This window comes from Oncorhynchus clarkii, chromosome 10 (assembly GCF_045791955.1).
Source record: "Oncorhynchus clarkii lewisi isolate Uvic-CL-2024 chromosome 10, UVic_Ocla_1.0, whole genome shotgun sequence".
Lineage (NCBI taxonomy): Eukaryota > Metazoa > Chordata > Actinopteri > Salmoniformes > Salmonidae > Oncorhynchus > Oncorhynchus clarkii.
Window position 1 is genome coordinate 6,804,269 of NC_092156.1, and position 19,309 is coordinate 6,823,577.

Genomic DNA, 19,309 nt, shown 5'->3' on the forward strand with positions numbered 1-19,309 from the left:
CCCTAGACAGGACATAAACACTAGACAGGACATAAACCCTAGACAGGACATAAACCCTAGACAGGACATAAACCCTAGACAGGACATAAACCCTAGACAGGACATAAACCCTAGACAGTACAAAAACCCTAGACAGGACATAAACCCTAGACAGGACATAAACACTAGACAGGACATAAACACAAAAAACAAAAACACCTAACCAAAATAATAAAGACAACAAAATAAGGGGGTGACATTTCACATAAACTGTAAATACCCAAACTCAATTGGTCGTGGCAAAAACAATATGGCCGACATGATACAACATTTATTTTTAATTGCCGCTTTTCTCCATTCATCAAAGTCCCAACTGTAGCAGGCTCGCTGCCTCGATTTAGAGCCACGGTGGCTGGAATTTGCTCCGGAATTTATATTGATTAGCGTGTCACTCAGTAATTACACACCCTCTAATTTCCAAACAGTCCCACACTGTTATCAGGCTCTATGCGCCGTTAGACTCCGATTCTAGGTACATAGTGAAGTAAACACACGTTGGTTTTACTGTACTTGTGAGGACCAACAATTGATTTCCATTCAAAGCCTATTTTCCCTAACCCCTATTTATTTTTTACCTTTAAGTCAGTTATGAACAAATTCTTATTTTCAATGGTGGCCTAGGAACAGTGGGTTAACTGCCTGTTCAGGGGCAGAACGACAGACCTTATCAGCTCGGGGATTCGAACTTGCAACCTTTCGGCTCTAACCACTAGGCTACCCTGCCGCCCCTAAACCTTAACCCTAAAATTGACGTTCTCCTTGTGAGGCAATATGTCCTGACTTGTCAGCGTTATCCTGATTATTCTGGTCAAAATCTAAGGTTCTTCTTTAATAATATTCCCATTTTAGTTAAAAGAGGGTAATTACAACCCGAACACACAAGAACAAGCCCAGGCTCACATTCACCAGAGTGCTTTGGTTCGGGGCCAGCCTGGTCCAAGAGCGGGAGTCACTGTGGTCTCATCTTACATCATTTAGCAAACACTCTTATCCAGAGCGTCTTAATGACTTGTTAAATGACTTGTTCAAGGGCACAGACAGATTTTTCACCTAGTCGGCTCAGGGATTCAAACCAACAACCTTTCGGTTACTGGCCCAATGCTCTTAACGGCTAGACTTCCTGCCGCCCCAATGCCGCGTCCTTAGCGCACCGGCTGACTTGAAGTGGCGAGAGAGAAGCTGAATCGGTCAATCCATCGAACAACATAGTGTTACTCAGAGCGGCGGTCGTTTGCCTCGACCGAGCAGGATAATGGTCTCTCCCAGTAGCAGCTCCTCTTTCTCCAGGCGTCGTCAACAGCGGTCTGGGTGAATCCTGCGTTCCATCGTTTGCCTGTTTAATGTCATTTGGATCAGGCTTTATGCAGGTGGAAGCTCGTTAACCCCATGCTGTTCAGGTACGCCGGCCTGGTTCCAAACCAGACAGCTAGTGGACTCCATCATTGCCTCATTCACTCAACAAGTCAAACACTCACAGAAAAAAAAAGGTTTATAAAGCTTGAGTAAAATAATATAGAACGTTTGACTAAATAATATACTGCAGTAGTGATAAATATAAAGGAGAAACAGGAATAAATAAGACTCTTCAAATATGTGAATAAAAACAATGAAAATTAGGCCATGACACCTACACCTACACCTACACACACACCTACACCTACACCTACACACACCTACACACCTACACACACCTACACACCTACACCTACACCTACACACACCTACACACACCTACATCTACACCTACACACACCTACACACACCTACACCTACACCTACACACACCTACACACACCTACACCTACACCTACACACACCTACACACCTACACCTACACACACCTACACACCTACACACATCTACACACCTACACACCTACACACCTACACACACCTACACACCTACACACACCTACACACCTACCTACACACCTACACACCTACACACACCTACAAACCTACACACCTACACACCTACCTACACACCTACACACCTACACACACCTACAAACCTACACACCTACACACGCCTACACACACCTACACACACCTACACACCTACACACACCTACACACCTACACCTACACCTACACACACCTACACACACCTACACACCTACACACACCTACACACACCTGCACACACCTACACACACCTACACCTACACACCTACACACACCTACACACACCTACACACACCTATACACCCTACACACCTACACACACCTACACACACCTATACACCCTACACACCTACACACACCTACACCTACACAAACCTACACACACCTACACCTACACCTACACACACCTACACATAAACACACCTACACCTACACACACCTACACACACCTACACACACCTAGACCTACACACACCTACAAACACCTACACACCTACACCCCTACACACACCTACACATACACACCTACACACACCTACACATACACACCTACACACACCTACACATACACACCTACACACACCTACACACCTACACACCTACACACACCTACACACACCCACACCTACACACACCTACACACACCTACACACCTACACACACCTACACTTACACACACCTACACACACCTACACACACCTACACACCTACACACACCTACACACCTACACACCTACACACCTACACACACCTACACACCTACACCTACACACACCTACACACCTACACACCTACACACACCTACACACCTACACACACCTACACACCTACACCTACACACACCTACACACCTACACACCTACACACACCTACACACCTACACCTACACACACTTACACACACCCACACACCTACAAAGGTTTATAAAGCTTGAGTAAAATAATATAGAACGTTTGACTAAATAATATACTGCAGTAGTGATAAATATAAAGGAGAAACAGGAATAAATAAGACTCTTCAAATATGTGAATAAAAACAATGAAAATTAGGCCATGACACCTACACCTACACCTACACACACACCTACACCTACACCTACACACACCTACACACCTACACACACCTACACACCTACACCTACACCTACACACACCTACACACACCTACATCTACACCTACACACACCTACACACACCTACACCTACACCTACACACACCTACACACACCTACACCTACACCTACACACACCTACACACCTACACCTACACACACCTACACACCTACACACATCTACACACCTACACACCTACACACCTACACACACCTACACACCTACACACACCTACACACCTACCTACACACCTACACACCTACACACACCTACAAACCTACACACCTACACACCTACCTACACACCTACACACCTACACACACCTACAAACCTACACACCTACACACGCCTACACACACCTACACACACCTACACACCTACACACACCTACACACCTACACCTACACCTACACACACCTACACACACCTACACACCTACACACACCTACACACACCTGCACACACCTACACACACCTACACCTACACACCTACACACACCTACACACACCTACACACACCTATACACCCTACACACCTACACACACCTACACACACCTATACACCCTACACACCTACACACACCTACACCTACACAAACCTACACACACCTACACCTACACCTACACACACCTACACATAAACACACCTACACCTACACACACCTACACACACCTACACACACCTAGACCTACACACACCTACAAACACCTACACACCTACACCCCTACACACACCTACACATACACACCTACACACACCTACACATACACACCTACACACACCTACACATACACACCTACACACACCTACACACCTACACACCTACACACACCTACACACACCTACACCTACACACACCTACACACACCTACACACCTACACACACCTACACATACACACACCTACACACACCTACACACACCTACACACCTACACACACATACACACCTACACACCTACACACCTACACACACCTACACACCTACACCTACACACACCTACACACCTACACACCTACACACACCTACACACCTACACACACCTACACACCTACACCTACACACACCTACACACCTACACACCTACACACACCTACACACCTACACCTACACACACTTACACACACCCACACACCTACACACCTACACCTACACACACCTACACACCTACACACACCTACACCTACACACACCTACACCTACACACACCTACACACACCTACACACACCTACACACCTACAAACACCTACACCTACACACACCTAAACACACCTACACACCTACACCTACACACACACCTACACACACACACACACACACACACACACACGTACACACACACACACACACACACGTACACACACACCTACACACACACACACCTACACACACACACACACACACACACACACACACACACACACACACACACACACACACACACACACACACACACACACCTACACACCTACACACCTACACACCTACACACACACCTACACACACACACACAAATCCTCTGTAGTCATCGCACTCAGGCACACACACTGGTCACCCCATAGTCACCATTCCACACAGTCATCCCTCTATCCTCTCCTCCTCCCTGCTGAGCTGAATGTTGGACTCTGGGGAGCAGGCCCCTCCCCCCGCCTGGCAGTGCATGAAATATAGAATGGAGAAGTCAAGCCTCTCTGGGTTAATCAGACTCTCTGGGTTAATCAGCCTCTCTGGGGTAATCAGCCTCACTGGGGTAATCAGCCTCACTGGGTTAATCAGCCTCAATCAGCCTCTCTGGGGGTAATCAGCCTCTCTGGAGGTAATCAGCCTCTCTGGGGGTAATCAGTCTCTCTGGGTTAATCAGCCTCTTAGGGGTAATCAGACTCTTAGGGGTAATCAGCCTCTCTGGGGGTAATCAGCCTCTCTGGGGGTAATCAGCCTCACTGGGGGTAATCAGCCTCTCTGGGGGTAATCAGCCTCTCTGGGGGTAATCAGCCTCTCTGGGGGTAATCAGCCTCACTGGGGGTAATCAGCCTCTCTGGGGGTAATCAGCCTCACTGGGTTAATCAGCCTCTCTGGGTTAATCAGCCTCTCTGGGTTAATCAGCCTCTCTGGGTTAATCAGCCTCTCTGGGGGTAATCAGCCTCTCTGGGGGTAATCAGCCTCTTGGGGGTAATCAGCCTCACTGGGTTAATCAGCCTCTCTGGGTTAATCAGCCTCTCTGGGTTAATCAGCCTCTCTGGGGGTAATCAGCCTCTCTGGAGGTAATCAGCCTCTCGGGTAATCAGCCTCTCTGGGGGTAATCAGCCTCTTTGGAGGTAATCAGCCTCTCTGGAGGTAATTAGCCTCTCTGGAAGCCTGCAGGCCAAACCTAAATAAGACACACAGTATAGAAAAGAAGAATAAAAATAGAGAAAGATGTCCTTCCTGTGACTAAGGTCTTCATCATGTCAGAGAAAGATGTCCTTCCTGTGACTAAGGTCTTCATCATGTCAGAGAAAGATGTCCTTCCTGTGACTAAGGTCTTCATCATGTCAGAGAAAGATATCCTTCCTGTGACTAAGGTCTTCATCATGTCAGAGAAAGATGTCCTTCGTGTGACTAAGGTCTTCATCATGTCAGAGAAAGATGTCCTTCCTGTGACTAAGGTCTTCATCATGTCAGAGAAAGATGTCCTTCCTGTGACTAAGGTCTTCATCATGTCAGAGAAAGATGTCCTTCCTGTGACTAAGGTCTTCATCATGTCAGAGAAATATGTCCTTCCTGTGACTAAGGTCTTCATCATGTCAGAGAAAGATGTTCTTCCTGTGACTAAGGTCTTCATCTTGTCAGAGAAAGACGTCCTTCCTGTGACTAAGGTCTTCATCATGTCAGAGAAAGATGTCCTTCCTGTGACTAAGGTCTTCATCGTGTCAGAGAAAGATGTCCTTCCTGTGACTAAGGTCTTCATCATGTAAGAGAAAGATGTCCTTCCTGTGACTAAGGTCTTCATCGTGTCAGAGAAAGATGTCCTTCCTGTGACTAAGGTCTTCATCATGTCAGAGAAAGATGTCCTTCCTGTGACTAAGGTCTTCATCGTGTCAGAGAAAGATGTCCTTCCTGTGACTAAGGTCTTCATCATGTCAGAGAAAGATGTCCTTCCTGTGACTAAGGTCTTCATCGTGTCAGAGAAAGACATCCTTCCTGTGACTAAGGTCTTCATCATGTCAGAGAAAGACATCCTTCCTGTGACTAAGGTCTTCATCATGTCAGAGTTATCAGAGCAGACCAGGTGAACCTTAGTGAACCTCTGATGATAAGGGGGATCACAAAGTTGACTTCCAGAGCCCTTGTCTTCTAATCTAACTGATTAACTGATCAATGGAATAACTTACTACAACGTTTTGAGGGCTCTGGTATAGATTGCTCTGATTGAACCATATCAACAGTTGTTCTCAAGTAGATGACCACTCCCCAGGGAAACATACACAACAGATTGAAACCTCATACTATTTTCCTCTTCTTCTCTAGCCTTTCAGCCTGTTCGAGCTGGAAGAGACTTCACCGTGACAGAAACAACGCGCACCACTAGACCACCAAGTGACGGTTAGTCTTCTACCTGTTCAGGTTTAGCTACATGTTCCTGGTTCAAGTTAAGGTGAAAGGTCAACACACATTCACAGCATCACTTTTCAGAGGCCTTCTTCCATAGCGCATCGTATTTCATTCACATCTCAGGACTAGCCATGGTGTGTGGTACGTGTCTCTAGTGTTAAATGTTAATTTTCTACAGAATATGTGACTGTTTCGACCCTCTCTTTCCCTCTAGGCATGGTGAGGTTGGTAGGCGGGCAGCACCACTGCGAGGGTCGGGTGGAGATGTTCTCGGGGGCGAAATGGGGTACGGTGTGTGACGACGCCTGGGACATGCCAGATGCCCAGGTGGTGTGTCGCCAGCTGGGCTGCGGGGAGGCTGCTGCGGCTCGCGGGGAGGCCTACTTCGGGCCCGGCAACGGCACCATCCTCCTGGACAATCTGAAGTGCAGTGGCTCCGAGGCCTCGCTCCAGCAGTGCTCCCACATACCCTGGGATGTACACAACTGTGACCATTCTGAAGACGCTGGCGTCACGTGCTCACTGTCGTGATTCCAGCAGCGATTCGCCGCCAGGGAGCCGTCAAACTACTTCCACCTCCACTGGCAACTAATAGGACGGGCGCCGTGGTGGGCATAAGCCGGGACTTGTAAACATGATGTAAATAACAGCTCACCCCAATGCCAAATGGAAGGAAGACAACAACAAAATAAATAAATAAATAAATAAATAAAACAAATTAACATATGACAATATATTATTAAATACTATGATTATCTTTTCCTATTAAGCACCTTATAAATATAAATAAAAAAGATTATATATATAAAATGCTGTACACATGTTTTTATTTTTGATAAAGAAAACCAAGGCTTTTAACCATCTGTCTCTCTCTCTCTCTCTCTCTCTCTCTCTCTCTCTCTCTCTCTCTCTCTCTCTCCCTCCACCTCTCTCTCTCTGTCTCTCTCTCTCTCTCTCTCTCCACCTCTCTCTCTCTCTCTCTCTCTCTCTCTCTCTCTCTCTCTCTCTCTCTCTCTCTCTCTCTCTCTCTCTCTCTCTACCTCTCTCTGTGTCTCTCTCTCTCTCTCCACCTCTCTCTCTCTCTCCACCTCTCTCTCTCTCTCTCTCTCTCTCTCTCTCTCTCTCTCTACCTCTCTCTGTGTCTCTCTCTCTCTCCACCTCTCTCTCTCTCTCCACCTCTCTCTCTCTCTCTCCACCTCTCTCTCTCTCTCCACCTCTCTCTCTCTCTCTCTCTCTCTCTACCTCTCTCTGTGTCTCTCTCTCTCTCCACCTCTCTCTCTCAATTCAAGGGCTTTATTGGCATGGGAAACATGTGTTAACATTGCCAAAGCAAGTGAGGTAGATAAAATATATAGTGAATATATAAAGTGAAATAAACAATACAAATTAACAGTAAACATTACACATACAGAAGTTTCAAAACAATAAAGACATTACAAATGTCATATTATATATATACAGTGTTTTAACAATGTACAAATGGTAAAGGACACAAGATAAAATAAATAGGCATAAATATGGGTTGTATTTACAATGGTGTTTGTTCATCACTGGTTGCCCTTTTCTTGTGGCAACAGGTCACAAATATTGCTGCTGTGATGGCACACTGTGGAATTTCACCCAGTAGATATGGGAGTTTTTCAAAATTGGATTTGTTTTCGAATTCTTTGTGTATCTGTGTAATCTGAGGGAAATATGTCTCTCTAATATGGTCATACATTGGGCAGGAGGTTAGGAAGTGCAGCTCAGTTTCCACCTCATTTTGTGGGCAGTGTGCACATAGCCTGTCTAACCTGGTAGTAGGTGAATTATTTGATGGTTAAGTAAGGTACATGGTTAAGCTGTGGTTAGGCTGTGGTCAGGCTGTGGTTAAACTGTGGTTAGGCTGTGGTTAGGCTGTGGTCTGTGCTGTGGTTAGGCTGTGGTCAGTCTGTGGTCAGGCTGTGGTCAGTGCTGTGGTCAGGCTGTGGTTAGGCTGTGGTCAGTGCTGTGGTCAGGCTGTGGTCAGTCTGTGGTCAGGCTGTGGTCAGTGCTGTGGTCAGGCTGTGGTTAGTGCTGTGGTCAGGCTGTGGTCAGGCTGTGGTCAAGCTGTGGTCAGGCTGTGGTTAGGCTGTGGTTAGGCTGTGGTCTGTGCTGTGGTTAGGCTGTGGTCAGTGCGGTGGTCAGGCTGTGGTTAATCTGTGGTCAGGCGGTGGTTAATCTGTGGTCAGGCTGTGGTTAATCTGTGGTCAGGCTGTGGTTAAGCTGTGGTCAGTGCGGTGGTCAGGCTGTGGTCAGTGCGGTGGTTAATCTGTGGTCAGTGCGGTGGTTAATCTGTGGTCAGTGCGGTGGTTAATCTGTGGTCAGTGCGGTGGTTAATCTGTGGTCAGTGCGGTGGTTAATCTGTGGTCAGGTTGGCTGACTGACATGGTAGAGCTGCTTGGGCAGTTTGAACCCAGGAATGATGATGGCTCTTGGTGGATTTGTTCTGTAGCCTATTAGATCTGCACTCTGCTGCTCAACATATAGGCTAGTCAATTACTGCAACATGCTATTCTAATCAAATCAGATTGTGACTAAACATGAAAGGTACCCTAGGCTCTACAAGTTCTCCCTATAGAGACCCTACAGGAAGTCTACACTAGACCTACTGTCACAGCATGTGTATGAGAATAACCCTCTCTCTTAGTCTACGAATGTTCAATTATAGGGTGTGGTTAAATGGTTTAGAATACAACATACCACCTCGATACCACTACAGCACTCTGCACAGAGTAAAAGCGTATGATTCTAACGGTAGAATCCTATTCGTTAACCATTATCAGGCACTGACTGTGCTCCCAATAAGGATTGTTACATCACTACACACTGACACGCCTTTTTTTCTGGCGCTGACGCAATCCAGGGAAAGTGGTAATGTTGGGGAGGGAGTGTCTCGTCAGTACGCACAGACAGCCGGGAGCAGCTGAAGCAAGAGAAGTTCTGGTAACATTTCGCTGCATTGCTGAAAGTGACATATTATCATTTAAAACTTGAACGATTCTAGAATAGCATTGTATCAACGACAGCTAGAATGGTAGATCGCGAGCCACTGGTGCAGAAAGCCAGGCTGGCCGAACAGGCTGAAAGATATGATGATATGGCAGCAGCCATGAAATCGGTAAGTTCTGCTTTGGAATCGTATTTCTGAGTTTAATAAGCGATCATAAATATCCGCCACTAACGGTGTCATTTCCTCCCGTTTAAAATTATATATACATTTACATACATAACAATTGCGATGTATCTATCCTATGGCAATCATCGTTGCCTGCTTATAGTATTCCATATTTAATTAGATGCATATTCGGTGTATTAAACATGCCCTGAAAGATCATTATTATGACAAAACCTTTACCTTGAATAAGACAGTTGATAGCCAACATATCATGCCATTTACATTTTCGGGAACGTGACAGGCCCATAGCTTACTACAATACATATCCGTTTTGTTTTAAATCCAGCAATTGTTTGCACCACCACATTCGTTATCTAAATGAAAGGCATGTTTAGTGAAACATTGAGTTATGGTCAAGTATTGCCTTATAGTATAAAGTGATTGTCAGTGTGGCCACGAGCTGTCAGATGAAGGAACACAAAAACTGAATGCGGACTGTTTGATCTTGGGGCGGTGCCTTTTTTTACGGTGGTGCTTTTTAATCAGCTAGACAGCATGGCAACAATGATGGGGAGTAATAACGGAATAACGGCTCTGGCGATGAAACCTGTTTGTTTACTTGTTGATCTAACTGAATTAATTTGGAAACGGATAATATTGGCAAGGAGAGGCAGGGGAATCTTCGTGTAAAATGATGTGCTTTTGGGGTAGACACCAGAGAGAACAAGCAATTCAGTGGTACTGTAGCCTTTACTTTAAGCTACTGTTTAAAAGAGTGACAATGGTTGGAGGTAGGGATGGCTCAATCCCCTGATTGTGATACTGATCTCTAACCATGACAATTTCCCGCGAAGATCCATGTTGTATTAGTCCTATCTAACATTGTGAGGAAATACATTTACGCACCACACACAAAGTCAGTTGCACGCGCTGTGTAGAATAAAGCAAACGTTAGCTGACTGTTGTAGCCTATATCGATTTTCGCAAAATACAATGTGTCGGTAAAATATCATCTTGGGAACGTGAAACGTGGGTGGTAGCAGAAATCCTTCTAGAACGTTCTTTGGTTGTCATATTGCAGTGGGGGCAGACTGGAGCGTGTTAGAATGGTCGGAATGGTTCTGATTTCCATCTCTAAGATAACCGGCATTGTTGCAGCCAATGCTGTATCATTGCATTCTCCTCGACCTCGTCACAAGGAAGGCGTAGCAGATACTTGTACGAGGCGTGTCGCAGAATGTGCCAAGGTGCAGTACCCGTATTGCACCATTTCAGGAATCGGACTCAGCACCTTTTTATCATTGGCCTACAATTCAGACATGCATAGGGGGCTTGATATAATCAGAATGATGATATTGACTACTCGGTGTATAAACACTAGCTGAGATAGTGGATGATATGGTCAGGTCAGTATGTGGTAGTGGTCCCTGGCCTGGGATGTATGTCCAATGTGGTAGCCTGTCTAGCCTATCTCTTATCCTTATCCTGACCAAACAAACATGAAGGTACAATCTACCCAACACAGTAGGTTGGTGGTACCTTAATTGGGGAGGATGGGCTAGAGGTAATGGCTGGAGCAGAATCAGTGGAATGGTATCAAATACACCAAACATTATTTTATTATTAATAATATTATTATTGGACCCTGCTGGTCATCTATGATCATTTGAACATCTTGGCCATGTTCTGTTATAATCTCCTGCTGGTCATCTATGATCATTTAAACATCTTGGCCATGTTCTGTTATAATCTCCACCCGGCACAGCCAGAAGAGGACTGGCCACCCCTCATAGCCTGGTTCCTCTCTAGGTTTCTTCCCAGGTTTTGGCCTTTCTAGGGAGTTTTTCCTTAGCCACCGTGCTTCTACACCTGCATTGCTTGCTGTTTGGGGTTTTAGGCTGGGTTTCTGTTTGGGGTTTTAGGCTGGGTTTCTGTTTGGGGTTTTAGGCTGGGTTTCTGTTACAGCACTTTGAGATATCAGCTGATGTAAGACGGGCTTTATAAATGAATACACTTGATTGTGGTTTCCAGGTGTTTGATGCCATTCCATTTGCTCCGTTCCAGCCTTTACTGTGAGCCGTCCTCCCCTCAGCAGGCTCCACTGACACCCAGTAGTATATTCGGTCTCTATTACATCAATAGAATAGAGAGGGAAGAGAGCATAGCAGGCTATTCACCTTAATGAGTACACAAGCCAATAGTGATTGGCTATATTCACCTCTGAGGCAATGCTCTGTCACAGACTACTAGTCCATAGAGGGCATGGCATAATTGCCTTGAACAGGGCGCTCTAATGTTGAACGTTAGGTTGTCACTAAGCAGTTACCGTACTACACTGTAATAACACAGACACAGAGTCCATTGCAGAAGCTGGCTGTAGTATTAGCCAGCAAGTCAGCCAGTCAGTATGTCATGTAAAGGAATCATGTTCTCCAGGGTTAAGGTCAGTATGTAATGTAAATGAATCTCGCTCTCCGGGGTTAAGGTCAGTATGTAATGTAAAATAATCATTGCATCCTAATCCCCAGCCCCCATCCTTCTCCCCCCATCTCCAACCCCATCCTTATCCCCCATCCCCAACCCCATCCTTATCCCCCATCCCCAACCCCATCCGTATCCCCCCAGACCCAGCCCCATCTCCATCTCCAACCCCATCCTTCTCCCCCCATCCCCAACCCCATCCTTATCCCCCATCCCCAACCCCATCCGTATCCCCCCAGACCCAGCCCCATCTCCATCTCCAACCCCATCCGTATCCCCCCAGACCCAGCCCCATCTCCATCTCCAACCCCATCGTTATCCCCCCATCCCCAACCCCATCCTTATCCCCCATCCCCAAACCCATCCGTATCCCCCCAGCCCCATCTCCAACCCCATCCTTATCCCCCAGATCCAGATCCAGCCCCATCCCAAACCCCATCCGTATCTCCCCAGCCCCATCTCCAACCCCATCCTTATCCCCCATCCCCAAACCCATCCGTATCCCCCCAGCCCCATCTCCAACCCCATCCTTATCCCCCCAGATCCAGATCCAGCCCCATCCCAAACCCCATCCTTATCCCCCAGACCCAGCCCCACCCCCCAACCCCATCCTTATCCCCCCAGGCCCAGACCCAACCCCATCCTTATCCCCCCAGACAAATTACAGTAGACTATTACTATCTGGCTATTACTCAAATCTGCCAAATGGTCAATCCTGCCTCTATGTTGTGAATATACTGCCCCATCCTGATCAATCCTGCCTCTATGTTGTGAATATACTGCCCCATCCTGATCAATCCTGCCTCTATGTTGTGAATATACTGCCCCATCCTGATCAATCCTGCCTCTATGTTATGAATATACTGCCCCATCCTGATAAATCCTGCCTCAGTATAATGTGAATATACTGCCCCATCCTGATCAATCCTGCCTCTATGTTGTGAATATACTGCCCCATCCTGATCAACCCTGCCTCTATGTTGTGAATATACTGCCCCATCCTGATCATTCCTGCCTCTATGTTGTGAATATACTGCCCCATCCTGATCAATCCTGCCTCTATGTTGTGAATATACTGCCCCATCCTGATCAACCCTGCCTCTATGTTGTGAATATACTGCCCCATCCTGATCAATCCTGCCTCTATGTTGTGAATATACTGCCCCATCCTGATCAATCCTGCCTCTATGTTGTGAATATACTGCCCCATCCTGATCAATCCTTTCTCAGTATGTTGTGAATATACTGCCCCATCCTGATAAATCCTGCCTCAGTATAATGTGAATATACTGCCCCATCCTGATCAATCCTGCCTCAGTATGTTGTGAATATACTGCCCCATCCTGATCAATCCTGCCTCTGTTGTGAATATACTGCCCCATCCTGATCAATCCTGCCTCTGTTGTGAATATACTGCCCCATCCTGATAAATCCTGCCTCTATGTTGTGAATATACTGCCCCATCCTGATCAATCCTGCCTCTATGTTGTGAATATACTGCCCCATCCTGATAAATCCTGCCTCTATGTTGTGAATATACTGCCCCATCCTGATAAATCCTGCCTCTATGTTGTGAATATACTGCCCCATCCTGATCAATCCTGCCTCTATGTTGTGAATATACTGCCCCATCCTGATCAATCCTGCCTCTATGTTGTGAATATACTGCCCCATCCTGATAAATCCTGCCTCAGTATAATGTGAATATACTGCCCCATCCTGATCAATCCTGCCTCTGTTGTGAATATACTGCCCCATCCTGATCAATCCTGCCTCTATGTTGTGAATATACTGCCCCATCCTGATCAATCCTTTCTCAGTATGTTGTGAATATACTGCCCCATCCTGATAAATCCTGCCTCAGTATAATGTGAATATACTGCCCCATCCTGATCAATCCTGCCTCAGTATGTTGTGAATATACTGCCCCATCCTGATCAACCCTGCCTCTATGTTGTGAATATACTGCCCCATCCTGATCAATCCTGCCTCTAATTGTGAATATACTGCCCCATCCTGATCAATCCTGCCTCTGTTGTGAATATACTGCCCCATCCTGATCAATCCTGCCTCTATGTTGTGAATATACTGCCCATCCTGATAAATCCTGCCTCAGTATAATGTGAATATACTGCCCCATCCTGATAAATCCTGCCTCTATGTTGTGAATATACTGCCCCATCCTGATCAATCCTTTCTCAGTATGTTGTGAATATACTGCCCCATCCTGATAAATCCTGCCTCAGTATAATGTGAATATACTGCCCCATCCTGATAAATCCTGCCTCAGTATGTTGTAGCATAGACAGTTATCGCCCTTACTAGTAACATGAACCTGCTTTCATACCAACACAGTTACTAACTCTTGGTTTTTCTTCATGCCTTATGGGTTATACAACTTTTATCCATTGTATTTTTAGAAGCCTTTAGCAGCTGCAATGAGAGAGAGAGAGAGAGAGAGAGAGAGAGAGAGAGAGAGAGAGGGAGAGAGGGAGAGAGAGAGGGAGAGAGGGAGAGAGAGAGGGAGAGAGAGAGGAGAGAGAGAGAGAGAGAGAGAGAGACAGAGAGAGAGAGAGAAAGAGAAAGAGGGACAGCGAGAGGGAGAGAGAGAAAGAGTGAAAGATAGAGAGAGAGAGAGAAGGAGTGAAAGATAGAGATAGAGAAAGAGGGACAGAGAGAGGGAGAGAGAGAACAAAAATATAATTACTTGACACATTGGAAAGAATTAACAAAAAAACTGAGCAAACTAGAATGCTATTTGGCCCTAAACAGAGAGTACACAGCGGCAGAATACCTGACCACTGTGACTGACCCAAAATTAAGGAAAGCTTTGACTATGTACAGACTCAGTGAGCATAGCCTTGCTATTGAGAAAGGCCGCCGTAGGCAGACATGGCTCTCAAGAGAAGACAGGCTATGTGCTCACTGCCCACAAAATGAGGTGGAAACTGAGCTGCACTTCCTAACCTCCTGCCCAATGTATGACCATATTAGAGAGACATATTTCCCTCAGATTACACAGATCCACAAAGAATTCGAAAACAAATCCAATTTTGAAAAACTCCCATATCTACTGGGTGAAATTCCACAGTGTGCCATCACAGCAGCAAGATTTGTGACCTGTTGCCACGAGAAAAGGGCAACCAGTGAAGAACACACACCATTGTAAATACAACCCATATCTATGCTTATTTGTTTTATCTTGTGTCCTTTAACCATTTGTACATTGTTAAAACACTGTATATATATATAATATGACATTTGTAATGTCTTTACTGTTTTGAAACTTCTGTATGTGTAATGTTTACTGTTAATTTTTGTTGTTTTTCACTTTATATATTCACTTTATATATTATCTACCTCACTTGCTTTGGCAATGTTAACACATGTTTCCCATGCCAATAAAGCCCTTGAATTGAATTGAATTGAATTGAGAGAAAGAGTGAACGATAGAGATAGAGAGACAGAGAGAGGGAGAGAGAGAGAGAGAGAGACAGAGAGAGACGAGAGATGAGAGCAGAGCAGAGCAGAGGTCAGGATCAGAGCTCCTGCATTTTTCAGCATTTTCTTTAAAAAAGATAGATTAGGAGTTAGATAAACTTGGATTTTTTGTCAGGAACACATACTGGATTCTACCCTCTTCAACATAACCCCTACTTCAAATCAAAACTTAAAACCTACAACCTGATTTTGGACGGAATTACGGAATCACCTGGAAAGTTCACAGCAACCAAGGACTTATTACCCTATACAGCAAATTCTCTGGAAAACAACAGAAACCTGAAAACACCATCCAACCTGGAACTGAGTGAGTAATGTTTAGTCTGAAACTATATTTTATTTCCAAAAGCCAAGAAGAAAAATACACAACATTACTTTATAAGGACTGAATTCTAACATAATTCTACCAAGCTTGATACAGCTTCAACTAGCACTGACGTGTCAAGTGAGAGGTGTCAAAGCTCATTAGCCCAACAATGGCAGGAGAGTCACACAGTCTACCCCAACCAAATGGAGAGGCCTTAGAAGCTCCCTCCCGCTGTTCAGAGGTAATTAAAATACAGTACCCTTTGCATGTAAAGAATGATAAGGCAAGAAAAGACCACAAGAAGAAGCTCCTTATGGAAAATCAAGAGACACTTTTTGCTGACTATTACAAAAATGGGACCATCAGCAACCTTATCTTCCACACAAACCATCCCCTGGCATGGCACAGTGCTATATTAGCACACTACCCCTTTGTTAAGAGAGGGGGGGTTAACGAGGGGTGGAAACTCAGAATACTTGATAACGAGGACTCTGAGTTAAGTAATATAAATATCTATAACTCCGGAACAGTAATGGTACAGAATAACCACAAACAGTTTCAGCTGGACTTTCACCTAATCAAAGAATTAGCCCAGCAGGAGAAGCTCTCCCTTGATAAAGATACCCCCACACCGAGCGGGTCAGACCAGACCTCTTCATTATGTAACCCCACAGATGAGCAACCCCCAGCGGAGAGTCAACCTCCCAGCACAGATTACCACTCCCTCATTGAAATGAAGGACAAATTCACCCAGCTGGAGGTAAGGCAGGTGGAGCTGGAACAGCAGGTGATTACACTTCAGTCAGCACAGACCCAGACAACAGTCCAGCACAACAACAGCCCCTTAACCAGACCCAGAGAGCTGGAGGTGGACAGAGACATATCTGCACTTTGGACAGTGGTGAGACAAATACAACAGGAGAAAGAGGAGCAGAACAGAGCACTAGAGGAGAGTATCAGACTGCTGGTGGAGGAGAGGTTGAGGGGGATGGAGGAGAGGGTGAGGGGGATGGTGGAGAAGTTGAGGGGGACGGCGTGTGACAGAGAACAACCCACTAGAGAGGTGGCCACCCCCACAGAGAAGCCAGCAGAACAGCCCACCTCAGCACCCAACAAAAGTCTCGACACCACAGCAGAACAGTCCACACCAGACCCTGACCATAGAGTCGACACCACAGCAGAACAGTCCACACCAGACCCTGACCATAGAGTCGACATCACAGCAGAACAGACCAATGAAGAACCCCAAGCCCAGAGGCTCTCACCCCCTCTGAGCACCCCCCCTGTCAGCCACCCTGATAGCCCTTTTGACAACCCCCCCACACCCACTGAGGACAAACACAAGACACAGATTGTACTACTTATGGACTCAAATGGGAAATATATAGAAGAAAAAAAAACTTTTTCCCAAACACAGTGTGTCTAAACTCTGGTGTCCAAACACCCAGCGCGCCCTAGACCTTCTGTCTGAGGCCAAACTAGGCTCACCCAGCCACATAATAATACACACAGGCACAAACGACCTGAGAGCACAGCAGGAAAGAGTGGCCACAGCACTGAAGGGAGTGATTGAAAAGGCTTCTTCTACTTTCCCCAATGCACAAGTGGTTATCTCCACCCTGCTACCACGAAAAGACTTCCACCCTGCCACAATACAGCGGGTAAATGCAAGTATTTCCCGTGACTGTGCCTCAAAACCAAACGTTTTCCTGGCCCACCACTCCACCCTGGACTTGAACAGCCTCTATGACCAGGTCCACCTCTACAAGGCAGCAGTGCCCACCTTTGCCCGAACTCTAAAGGACATCGCTCTCAAACGTATCCCCAACACTTCACACAGGAGCAAAAGATCAATAGACACCCCATCCAGACCAGCGAGACACCCTCCCAGATCTGCAGGACCCCCCCCTGGACCTACACATAGAGGACCCACGCCAAGAGGAATTACATCCAGACCACAGTACACCCAGACACAGCCACACCCCCACCCCAACCAATCAACACCCCCCCACGTCAACCATGCCCACACCCCATTTAGGCCCCCTCAGATCAGACCTATGCCACTCCTGCCCACCCCATGCACCCCACCCCCGCAAAGAGGGCCTCAACATGGAAGCCACACATACGCCCAGGTAGTGAGCGGGCAAACAGTCCCAACCCCCACTCTCACACTCGCCCAAGCCAATGGCATGTACCAGATGCTCAGCAGGCTCTGCTCACACTTACTGGCCTGAGGCCAAACCACGACCAACAACATTGGACACTCTATGGAACAAAAAGCCTTCACTATATTATCCTGGAATATCCAAGGCCTGAGGTCATCTGCCTTTGGCCTAAAGAGCAGAAACCCGGACTTCACCAAAGAAATCGGTAATACAGACATTGTCATCCTGCAAGAAACCTGGTATAGAGGAGATGGACCCACTGGTTGCCCTCTAGGTTACAGAGAGCTGGTAGTCCCATCCACCAAACTACCAGGTGTGAAACAGGGAAGGGACTCAGGGGGTATGCTAATTTGGTATAGAGCAGACCTAACTCACTCCATTAAATTAATCAAAACAGGAACATTTTACATTTGGCTAGAAATTCAAAAGGAAATTATCCTAACAGAGAAAAATGTCCTCCTGTGTGCTACCTATATCCCCCCACTAGAATCCCCATATTTTAATGAAGACAGCTTCTCCATCCTGGAGGGGGAAATTAATCATTTCCAGGCCCAGGGACATGTACTAGTCTGTGGCGACCTAAATGCCAGAACCGGACAAGAACCTGACACCCTCAGCACACAGGGGGACAAACACCTGCCTGGAGGTGACAGCATTCCCTCCCACATATGCCCCCCTAGGCACAACTATGACAACATAACCAACAAAAACGGGTCACAACTCCTGCAGCTCTGTCGCACGCTGGGTATGTACATAGTCAACGGTAGGCTTCGAGGGGACTCCTATGGTAGGTACACCTATAGCTCATCTCTTGGCAGTAGTACTGTAGACTACTTTATCACTGACCTCAACCCAGAGTCTCTCAGAGCGTTCACAGTCAGCCCACTGACACCCCTATCAGACCACAGCAAAATCACAGTCTACTTAAACAGAGCAATAATCATTCATGAGGCATCAAAGCCAAAGGAACTGAGCAACATTAAGAAATGCTATAGATGGAAGGAATGCAGTTTGGAAACCTACCAAAAAACAATTAGGCAACAACAAATTCAATCCCTTTTAGACAATTTCC

The 19,309-nt window shown here is 46.2% G+C and overlaps 2 protein-coding genes across 2 annotated transcripts in view; both read left to right on the forward strand.

Annotated features, from left to right (window-relative positions):
• The window catches only part of LOC139419809 (scavenger receptor cysteine-rich domain-containing group B protein-like), a 31,152-nt gene extending 23,963 nt beyond the window's left edge, over window positions 1–7,189 (forward strand). The window contains exons 9-10 of the mRNA XM_071169794.1: window positions 6,564–6,638; window positions 6,862–7,189. Coding sequence (XP_071025895.1) covers window positions 6,564–6,638; window positions 6,862–7,178 — 392 coding nt within the window. The 3' untranslated portion in view covers window positions 7,179–7,189. The remainder of the gene's footprint in view (window positions 1–6,563; window positions 6,639–6,861) is intronic.
• A 2,352-nt stretch (window positions 7,190–9,541) lies between these two features.
• Window positions 9,542–19,309, forward strand: part of LOC139417955 (14-3-3 protein gamma-1-like) — a 27,055-nt gene continuing 17,287 nt past the window's right edge. Inside the window, exon 1 of the mRNA XM_071166977.1 lies at window positions 9,542–9,786. Coding sequence (XP_071023078.1) covers window positions 9,700–9,786 — 87 coding nt within the window. The 5' untranslated portion in view covers window positions 9,542–9,699. The remainder of the gene's footprint in view (window positions 9,787–19,309) is intronic.